A 10,920-nucleotide genomic window follows, 5' to 3' on the forward strand; every position below is an offset into this window, starting at 1 on the left:
GCACCTGTAATGTTAAGTAAGAATTTCAAATGTAGCGAAATTAAATAAAGAGCACAAAAAATGTGGCTGTGGTTTAGAAGATGGCTGTTTTTCCAGCATCCACTCTGGAGTTTTGACCATAGCCCTATTTTAATTTTGCTCCCCTTGTCAGAGTGCTACTTTTCTCTGCTGCAGGCAACTGCTTCATTTACTCAGTAGGGCCTCAAAGCAGATCCAGCCTTGCTTTTGTACTCTTACAAGTTTAAACACATGCAACACAGCATTCTAGCAATCATCCTAGACTTTAGCAGAAACAGACCACTTGCTACCTGTTCTGGCCTATTGTTCACACATCTCCTTTTGTTACCTCTCAATGGATGCATTCCATGGCTTACCCTCTAAATTCTCCATTTTTCTTCTCCCTTGTTTATAACTCCATCAAGAATCATGTCCATAGTTATGAAATAATGAAAGATACTGGGTGACATACATGTCTGTTACACAAGTACTGAACAAGTTGTCTAAAGGCAAGAAAATTCATTAATGCTGTGTCCCTTATTCATTATAATAATCTAATTTGGAAGGTCTTTCCATGGGTAAATGGATCTGAGAAACAGATGACAGATTACACATTTGCTAACATATTCATACCGATGAGCCTCAACTACAGAAAAAACAGTGCCAACCTGCTGAGATTAGTTTGTAGATCCCTGCAAACACATCAGATCTGGAAATAAATCCCACTGATTATGACAACATGCATTTTGAGTTTGACGGACATGCAAATCTTTTACGCACAGTTTTTAAGTATAGAAATTAACCTCATGTTTTTGTAGGGTTTTTTATAATACTAATTTAATCAGTAAACACTTGTGATTAAACAGTAAATATTTAACTTCTCATCTTTGATTGTTGCAAAATATTTTTTTTTAATAAAAAAACCTGCCTCCTTTTCTCTAAACATCTTTCGGATTAAGGCCCCGTTATTTAATGATTTGATCTGTGTCTCTTTTTTTTTTTTTTTAATTATTAGACCTATACACCCAGAACGCCATAGCTTTACAGATAGTGAACTACCTTTCCTGGATCCTCCATTTCCGTTTCTCTGGATGAATTTCAGTACAATTTATGCTGTTTTTTCTCTGTGGATGTTGTAAAATATGTTTTCCCTCACAAAATAGTCAGAATTTTAACATATATAAGCTTAGATGACTAAAGAGACCAGGAAGAACAAGACAGCTGTGGGGAGAGGAACCAGTAGGCTATAAACAGTGAGCATGCCTGTCTCAGAACTGATAACTGAGCATTCTAGGATCAATGGCATTTGCACCTAATTCAGGGGAAAATTTGGATCTTTCTTCATCCAACCATACTTAGGATCCCACAACTGAACTTGATAATGAAATTCCCTCTCACAGTTAAAAATAAAAAACCAAAAAATACTGAATATGAATGCGAAAGAAAGGCAATTTGATGTTTGTAATTATCGAGATAACTCCATGACCTGCTGAATGTATTCAAAATGGACCCTAGATGGTGTATATAAACCTGACACGTTCAGAAAATAAGAGTAAGTATTTAGACTTCCTTTTGGTAGAGCAAGTCACCACATAGGATCCCTACCATGGGCAACAAGGGGTCTTCACTGAAAGGTAAGACTTTTGCCAGTCACTTGCTGATAACTTTTATGCTTCTTTAAATTTAGATTGAATTAGTAAGTAACTGCAAGGTTACAGCCGTAGAAACGGAGGTCTTCCAGCCACCAGTGACTGGAAAAAACTTCCACTACTGGTGAAAGTTGCCTCCACCTCAAATGTTCAGTGTTCAAACCAGCGAATTAAAAGGCAGCTTGATCCTTTTTTAACTCAGTCTTTGGTCTTCTAAGACTATTCTTGTGCTGATGAGTGTCACGGATAATTGACTTGACGGATGTGACACCTGCACACCAAGGACTGGATCCAGACTGCTTTGCTACTGCCAGACACCACTGTGTAGCTGTCAGAAGACAATAACTGAGCTATTATCCACAAAGTCCAGAAGCAGTCCAGTAATTTAGAACTGAATGGTTTCAAAACCATTTTCAACTTCCTAAGCCAACAGGTCTCAGGTTTTTTTATTCATAGAATTATTCCCTAGAATAGTCTTCTAACTGCAGCAAGCTAAATGTACCTTGTTTATGGGGAAGAAGAAAGGCTTACTTCTACATCGTGTAAATAGGCGTACTTTTCTTGAAATGAGAGCTATAAAGAAATCTATCACATGATAATGGTAGAGAGGGCTCTGCTGATTTATGGAGCACATTTTAATTTAGCATTGATAATAAGTCTGCTGAATCAAAGCATATAGCAGGCCAATGATGTCCAGCACTGAAAGTCTCAGAACACAGAACAGTATTCTTTGAATGAGTATGCTCATTTACCAAACATTGATTTTAAAGATTTCATTGTTTTTTGTGCACATTTTATTTTGGTGAGTAGAAAACTTGACTTATATTAACTTAATATTAAAGTTTTAAACAGGTGAGTTTTTATCTTTTGGAAGTCCCTATATCAGCTTCAGAAGCTCAGGAAAAAAGTCAAATGTTCTCTAGATTTTTTTAGCAATAGGCAATTTAGGGTTAAATGCTAAACAGCAAAGCAGCACAGCTGCTGGAAATCTTCTGAAGGAACTCCCAGGACAATCAAAACCTTAACAGAGTGACCTAACCACCCTCCCACAAAATTAATTTAAACTCCAAATGTTTGAAAAGAAGAAAAGGACCCATGGGAGGAGGAGGAGAAAAGAAAAAGAGGGAACAGTCTACTTTCCAAACTTATATATCTGTGCAAATATAATTAGGTATCTATATTTACACAGTGAGGAAGCATGATTTTTTTCATCTATTTATCACTATTTAATAAAGTCAGGCACAATGGTAAGAGACTGTTCTGAATACAGTGTACTGTAACACAAGTTACCTTGTCCCCTCAACCTCTGTAATAGGCTCTGCTATATAGCTAGGATGACGGAAGGGAGAAGGGGGTAACAGAGTTATAGTGTTTTCCTCTGCCATCCATTTTCAGTAGCCAGTGCAAGGGGTACTCTCAGCCGTGTGACTGAGCACAGGAAACATTTTCCCACATCCCAGTTGGTTACTTCTGACCCTAATAGTTATTTCTAAATGCAATATGTGTCAATGTGATTCTGTTTTGGTGTATTTTAAATCGGAATAGGCTTGTTGCTGATGGTCCTCCTTCTGGTGTCCAACACGTTCCTGGCAAAGAAAGGAGTGACCTCCTTGCCAATCTGTCCCAATGGATCTGTCAATTGCCAAGTCTCCCTTGGTGAACTCTTTGACCGGGCAGTTAAACTTTCACACTACATCCACTTCCTCTCTTCAGAAATATTCGATGAATTTGTAAGTACTCTGCCTTTTCCTGAGAATGAGAACATACAGAGAATGCAGTTCCATTTTTTTTAAGCACAACATATATTAACATATTAAATCATTCAGTAAGTAAACAAATATGACTGCTTTACAGAAGGCAATAGTCCCAATAGTGACCAAATCTACTTATAGTTTTGACTGTTACTAAGATCCTCAACACTTCTATTAAAATATACCATTTTCCCATCATTCTTTACCTACAGGACAAATTTTCCTGTGCTAGGTGCTAGTTTCAATCTAAATACTCACTTTAAAATTTTGACCTTTACAGCATAAAAGCAGTGATAAAAGAAATGGAGCAACAATTACCTAATATATTGTCTGAATTGCATCTCTTCTTACTTATCTGTTTCAATAATACCTGTCCTTGCTGATCTGCAGGATGAACGCTATGCTCAGGGCCGGGGTTTTATTACAAAAGCTGTTAATGGCTGTCACACTTCCTCCCTAACCACTCCTGAAGACAAGGAGCAAGCTCAGCAGATTCATGTAAGTCCTATTTCAAATGCATTCAGTGTGAGATGGAACGGAGGAGGGAAGGAATAAAAAGGCAGCAAACATGGAGAGAGGGAAATGGTTCATTCAGAATAAAAAAGCCAGGAAGAGGAAAACATCAAAACCCAAAAAATGTTGATCTAACATTTGCTGATATGGCTGATACTAAGTTACAAACTGTAAAGAGTATGTAAGTTTGGTAACTCTCGTCTTCTCTTCCTTTTCCTGTATTTTGCGTTCAGTTATTGAATCTTATTTCCAGTTAACCTCATGGAAGAAAAGCCAGTTCCTACAGACTCAGCACACTACAACCTTCAAACATTATTTTAAAACACCTAACAAACAATTATTAATAAACATAAAAGTGGATTGGCTATACAGTGAATACTGTATGTAGGCAGAGGTAAATGGCTTCCCAGTAACTGACAGCACTGACATTATCAAACAGATATTAAATAGATATTCTTGCGGTTACCAGTAGGTAAAAGGGTCACATCATCACCCAGTTACAGAGACTTTAATGCGCAATATTGCAAACTACTTGTAAACAGAAACATGCTACATACGTCAATTTAATAATGATAAACAAAGATGAAGATAATCTTGTTCAGCCTATACTCACAGATAAAATTTTAACACTTGAAAATACTCTGGAAAAAAAAAGTTGCACAGGTGAATGAATGGGAAAGTTGCAGAGATCTTTTATTAGTTTTGCAAAAAATAGTCTTGCATAAAATAGTCTTGCAACTTCTGTATCATCATCTTAGTTTGTAGTTTGGAAGATCTCTTGGGAGCACTGGAATTCACAGTCCTGGGAACAGAACAGAAACCTAACGATGTTAAGATCCAGTGCGCCTAGCAAAGAAAAAATGGTTGAACAGTAACCATAGCCATAAGCTTTTTGAATTTTTAGTTGCCCACAAGAAAGGAACATTTTAAAACCAGAGAACTATCACTGGAAGCAACATTGTACAAAGGGGAGAACAGATGAGTTATCTAGAGGTAATAAAAGCTAAGAAGTGGTTTACCATAATAAGCATCTTCCATTCAGTCCTAAGCTTTTTAAAATTTGTCATAGGACTTTCAAATGTTCATTAAAAATCAGATGCGCTTTTTTCACAGAGATGAAACATAGTTGTGCCCACTACTTTGTAATATGCAAGAGCTTTAATGATATTTTCCATTATGATATTATAACCATTTGTGCTATTATAGTAAAACATGTTGATAAGAATGACAAATCGCAAAAATGCAATTGTGCAGAGGTATCTAAGACAGAAAAGTCACGAAAGAGGGCATAGTCAGTGGAAGGTCCTGGAATAATTCCCCTGACACTGCAGGCATTGCTCTAACTCCCTCCTCACACTGCCAGCACATAGCCTTCCTCTTTTAACTGCCTCTTCTTAATGTGGATGAGCAGCACGAAGACCTGCTGAATTTAGTACTGGGTGTACTGCGCTCCTGGAATGATCCCCTGATCCATCTGGCCTCTGAAGTACAAAGAATCAAAGAAGCTCCAGACACCATCCTCTGGAAGGCTGTTGAGATTGAGGAACAAAACAAGCGACTTCTAGAAGGAATGGAGAAAATAGTTGGACGGGTAAGTACTAGGTCCTTCATGTTTCTCTAGCCTATTGCTTTAAGGAAGCCACACACAGTGGTAGGCTCTCCCTATTTGGAATAAGAAAGGAAATGATAGATGCAGAGGAAGAAAAGCAAGCCAATTACGGATAGCTGAATCTGAGAACATCTCAGCTGTAACTTTTTTTGGCATCTTATGATTTGTAAAGAGAACATGTGATGTTGCTGGCATAGAACAATCCAGTGTAGTCCAGTCCTGCCTTAATGGAAGGTGTAATCATCAGGACTGGCAATAATCATTTTATCTTTGAGTATTTTGAATGTGCAATCCTAAATGTTTTAAGGATGCAGCTGTGCTGGTTTTGTATGCACATGTTCAAACATTTGTATAGATGTATTTATACGTGTCTGTATACATAGAGGTATTGTGTATAGTTTTAAGAAATTGATAGAATGTTTAAAACTGTTCTTAAAGTCTGTCTATTGCAAAGATGTGGCAAATAGCTAACTAATCAAGGCATCTTTCATTTCTCTTTTCCCACCATACTGGTTCCTCAGAACTCCGTCTCCAACTTGGTTCCCTCTACTTTTGTAAGGTTAGACCATAGGGCTAAACTGACAAAACCCATACTCAAATACCCTTTGTTATCAGTAATTGATTGAAAGCTTTCATGAATAAAAGCAGCTCTGGCTTGTTTATTTTTCAAGGGGCCTCTGGTAGACCCTATATATCATTCTGTCAGTAAGCTAGATGTTAATAAGAGTTTCTGACTTTACTGGCTCTTGCTTAGGCTGTGAACAGTTGAATAGCATTAAGAGTGCCACCATCACTGTATCTGCCACCTTCCACTGGCTCACATATGGTCTGTCTCTCTCTCTCTCTCTCTAGCATCTGTCTGTTTAGTCAGAAACTTTATCCCATCCAGGCCATAAATGCATTTATCAGTGTAATCAAATACATCTCTGTCCCATATTCAAGTGCAAAATCTTGCAGAAAGCAATCCAAGATAACAGTGGAAGTCAGGTGCTGGTACATACCTTGTCACCACCTTCTCATTCACATTATTTACAAAAGGGGTTTGGAGACAAGACTGGGAAATTCATTATGTCAAACCATGGTTTTGAGTGATAGCAGGTCTACTGGTTCTTTTGCCAGGTGCTTAGATTGACTGAGAGAGACTCCACAGATATTCTTCCATGTGCTTTCACAAAATATAACTGGTGGGAAATAGGAAAGATTCACAAGTAGCAATAGGCACAGATTTTCTTCGTGCTATGAAAGATAGATTTTTACAATTTGAGAAAATGAATGATTGTCTAAGAGACTGGCTGAAGACAAAGCTGAAGATGCACACAAAGTTCTGAGAACAAATGCTTACAAAAACTTTAAGGTGGAGGGAACCAAAAAGAGAACCACTGATGAGCCCACACATGACAGAAGGTTCAATCTCTCTGCAAAGTCAAATTCCACTAAGCGTTGGTAAAAACACTGGATCTATTAAAACATTACTAATGCAGTTAAGCTCCTTGCATGTTATAGGGAAGTAAACTGAAAAATCTCATAGAGGTCCACTCAAAATCACTATGAGGATATACAACATTATACTTGAGAGCCATAATAGAAAATACTTTACAAGCTGTACACTACTAATTAGCGTTCCTCAAGGCCAGTATTTCTTAATACTCTGTTCTACCTCCAATCAGTTTCATTACTACAATATCATTTTGTGTCTTTAGGTTCGCTCTGGTGACACAGGAAATGAAGTCTACTCTCAGTGGGCAGGCCTTCCATCCCTGCAGCTTGCTGATGAGGACTCCCGACTCTTTGCCTTTTACAATCTGCTGCATTGCCTCCGCAGAGATTCCCACAAAATTGACAACTATCTCAAGCTTCTGAAGTGCCGCCTAATCCATGATAGCAATTGCTAAGTACTCGTGGGCCTAATCGTCTACTGAAATCATTCCACATAGCCCTCTAGTTGCTTTGCCACTTTTCATTGCAAACTTTATGAAAAGTCACACTGTACTGTATCAGGATCATCAGTAACTTTCAAGCATGTTTGTGTGAATTCTGGCTGCAACTATTAAGCACCATTTACCTTGGTGTTTTAAAATGTTATCATAAATTACTTGTATGACAAGGATACACTTTTCTGTCTAATCACCTCACCTAGTAGTATTTCAGTGATAACCAGATCATGCAGATACAAATAAAAATATTACCAAATCCAAAACGCATAAATCTGAGTGGTATCAGTGAATAAAAAATAGCTAGTATGGCTTATATCTTTAGCAGCAGCTTCTTCTTTTGGATCTCAATCTCCAGTTACTGATATATGACAGAATTTCATGCTTCCATTGCTCTCTATCCAAAAAAGGCATACTAAAAAAGGAGGAGCATCAAAAAGCAGATTAATCACCTATTACACTAAATTATCCTAAACTAAAAGTATAGTTTGAAATCCAGTCTACCTTGCTTTACTCAAGTAAGAAAATGTTCTGAGTAAGTGAGGGAAAGGTAAGAAATCCAGCCTAGCTAACATAGCCGTTGATTACCCATGCAGTCTACAGAGAGAGAAGACACATCTGGAAATTTAAGGACGCATCCAAAATATCTTGCTGTGCTACTTCCATTTCTCTATTGACTGGGTAAATCAGTAGAGAAAGTTAGTGAACTTAGGCACTTCCAAGGAAAGCTCATTACACTTGAGGCAACTATATCAGAGTAAAGAAACCAATAGTTTTCAGTAGGCCCTAATAGGAAGTGCTAGGCATCCACTCAGGATCGTATCCATCTACCCTTGACATTCCCCTCAAGTGATGTCATGGTTGCAGCTGCTCATGAAACTTTCAAGCTATGAAAAGGCATTATAGTTGAGCTAAGCCTTCTGCTGTCCTAAATCCAAAATGTCTCTTTTATTTTGGGTTTAATCACACTCAAAGTCTTTTGAGCATTCAATTTGAAACACTGAGGTTAAACATTGAAAAAAGGAAGATGAGAAAGCAATTGACTACTTTTGAAAAAAAATGGCTTACAGTCACACAACAAATCAGAAGCCAAATGGAAGCTGGAGCCATTGGCCATGTCTATCTTTGTAGGTCATACACACATAAGGGCTAGGGTTCATCACATAGCTTTGGCAAAGAGGAGCTTACATTCAGATCAGCTCCTCATGGGTTTGGCTTCCCACTAGACAAGCCAGCTAGGTTCCTCCAGAGTTGAGCCAGCTTGGAGGAAGACTGAAAGACGAAGAGAGTACAGGCTTGAGGGCTTAAGCTCCAAATTACCGTGACAGAATAAGCACATCCATAACAGGTACTTACTTAAGCAATCAGACAATATCAACTGCTAGAAGGATCTCATTTTAACCATCTCTATATGGGATGTAATGATATTTGCATTTCTAATTATACATACTATGGTCTGTGAACCTCTTCATATCTTCAGTTTCTGATTGCCTCAGATTTCATTTTGATAAGTATAAACTGAGCCAATTTTCAACATATATAAAATGACCTGTACAGTAAATAAATTCCTTGTTAGACAGTCATACCTGACAACTTTCATAAGCTCTGAAATGCACAGAATTTGAAGCACATGCAACAGCAGTTTAATAGCACACCGCTGCATAGCTGCAGAGTTACGGAAGCAAATGGGTAGAATTTACCAAGCAATATGTAAGTGCCCAGATTAGAGTTTAACCTGATCATAATATCTTTTTTAAAAATGCCAACAGGAAAAAAAAAACATTTTAAAGGGGAAAAAAGGAGCAAAAAACTTCCATAATTATCACAAGTGTTTAGAATTTCAACGTGAGATCTTATTCAAAAGAAAATATGAATAGGACTATTTTATACTGAGCTGGAAAAAAGATTTTATCTGAGTAAACTGCTATCTCAGAATCTTCCCTCTAATATGCTGAGCACACCCCACATTAATTAATCCTACCAAAACCTAGAGCCATATCACTATTGACTCACATAGATTTGTAATTCAAAAACAACTTGATTAATTGGGCAGACATTTATAATCTTACAATGACATGACTAGATCGAAAACAACAACTTTTATTAACTGCTTAAAAAAATGCAGTACTAAAACCATTGCTTAAAAGCATGCAATGGCTTTATTGTAGTTTGGTTTTGTACATCTATTAGTTTTTAATTTCGTAAAGGAGAGAAGACAGTGACAAAAGAAGATTTTAAACAACTGAAAAGCTATCTGGTTTGCAGCTGTTTAGCTAAAGAGGTGTTTAAAACTGATCTGGTTAATGTTCTGCGTCATCACAGCTGTCACAGAGACAGAAAGATGCAGAACGCCACAAGCAAATTCAAAGCTATACCTGTACTGTCAAGTGTCCTGGCATGGATGATGCCTTCAAGATGCAGTTGCTATTCTGAATGCTCAGGCCACAATACAGACATTGGCAGTGCTCTTTTTTTCTATTGCTAAAAATAAGAACAATACACTCTTATGTCACTAATATTTTGTTAATTACTTCATGTTCATAAGACCTAAGCAACTATTGTCTTTTATCCAAGAAAAACAGTTACACAGCCAATCTCATATTTTTTAGAAGAATTAAGAATAAGCATGTGCTTTCAAAATGAAAGCAGCAAGCTTCAGTTAAAGAGGTTTAACAACTTTCAGCTCCAGATTTTCAGCATTCAAAATGGCTATTTTTCTGATTGTATATTCAATAACTAAATTGGCTGTATTTAAATGTCTGTCAGTTTATCTATTTCTGTTTGTCTCGGATGGCATACTGATAGGACCAATGGAAAGGAAAGGTCTACATTTGCTGGAATACCGGCCTAATTCTTTTTCTTTAAAAATGATATTCAGGCTTCTATAGGTGGCCTACATTTAGGATAAGACCTTGTGACACCAAATCTAAATGGTATCAAGGTCAAACCAATTCATAACTGGGAGTATTTATCACTGAACACAACAAAGCAATAGGGATATGCAGAACAAAAATCTAACTTGCTATTCGTGACTTGCAATTAAAGTCTAGGACTATATCCAAACTTAGGAGAAAACAGAAAGAATTTTGAAGGTAATTTTAAAATCAAGAAGGGAAGCTGTTACTGATAGTACCTGTCATTTGTAATCAACTGCTTAACTAGTAATGTGATAATCTCTCTGCCATCCTTTTTCCCAAGATCCTGCAAAAAGCCTCCAATAACTGTTGCACTCTTTCTAGAAGAAAGAAAGAGAAAAGAAGATATAGCTTGGCACCTGGCACCTCATCCATACAATACACTTTACCTTCACAATATTGTTTCAAAGGTGATCCACAGTTCTAGTAAAAAGGGATACAGTGTGGAAATGTTTAAGCTTAAATTTCTGAACAACAGGAATTTCCCCAAGGGCAACACTTTTAAATATGAAACCTTTATTATAAATTAAAAAAGGGCATTAGCACAGACAACAA

General features: G+C 37.2%; 1 protein-coding gene and 1 long non-coding RNA gene across 2 annotated transcripts; one reads left to right on the plus strand and one right to left on the minus strand.

The window, feature by feature from the left end:
* The first annotated feature begins 1,459 nt into the window (after positions 1-1,459).
* Positions 1,460-7,702, plus strand: PRL (prolactin). The gene is made up of 5 exons (XM_009688738.2): positions 1,460-1,631; positions 3,192-3,376; positions 3,788-3,895; positions 5,322-5,501; positions 7,220-7,702. Exons 1-5 carry the CDS (start codon positions 1,604-1,606, stop codon positions 7,409-7,411), a joined length of 693 nt encoding a protein of 230 aa, XP_009687033.1. The 5' UTR covers positions 1,460-1,603; the 3' UTR covers positions 7,412-7,702.
* Positions 7,703-8,937: 1,235 nt separating this feature from the next.
* Positions 8,938-10,659, minus strand: LOC138065967 (uncharacterized). Its single transcript, XR_011139034.1, has 3 exons — positions 10,584-10,659; positions 9,826-9,931; positions 8,938-8,999 (listed from the first exon to the last, which is right to left on the minus strand). It is a non-coding gene; the product is annotated as an uncharacterized lncRNA (long non-coding RNA).
* Between the last annotated feature and the right edge of the window lie 261 nt (positions 10,660-10,920).

The sequence above is a fragment of the Struthio camelus genome, chromosome 2 (assembly GCF_040807025.1).
Source record: "Struthio camelus isolate bStrCam1 chromosome 2, bStrCam1.hap1, whole genome shotgun sequence".
Taxonomy (NCBI): domain Eukaryota; kingdom Metazoa; phylum Chordata; class Aves; order Struthioniformes; family Struthionidae; genus Struthio; species Struthio camelus.

What these genes read in the sequence shown, in the direction of transcription:
- PRL (XM_009688738.2), top strand. Translation starts at nt 1,604, where the DNA reads ATGGGCAACAAGGGGTCTTCACTGAAAG. An exon ending in CAAGGGGTCTTCACTGAAAG is followed by an intron (nt 1,632 to 3,191) that starts GTAAGACTTTTG and finishes AAATCGGAATAG; the next exon opens with GCTTGTTGCTGATGGTCCTC. An exon ending in TGGAGAAAATAGTTGGACGG is followed by an intron (nt 5,502 to 7,219) that starts GTAAGTACTAGG and finishes TTGTGTCTTTAG; the next exon opens with GTTCGCTCTGGTGACACAGG.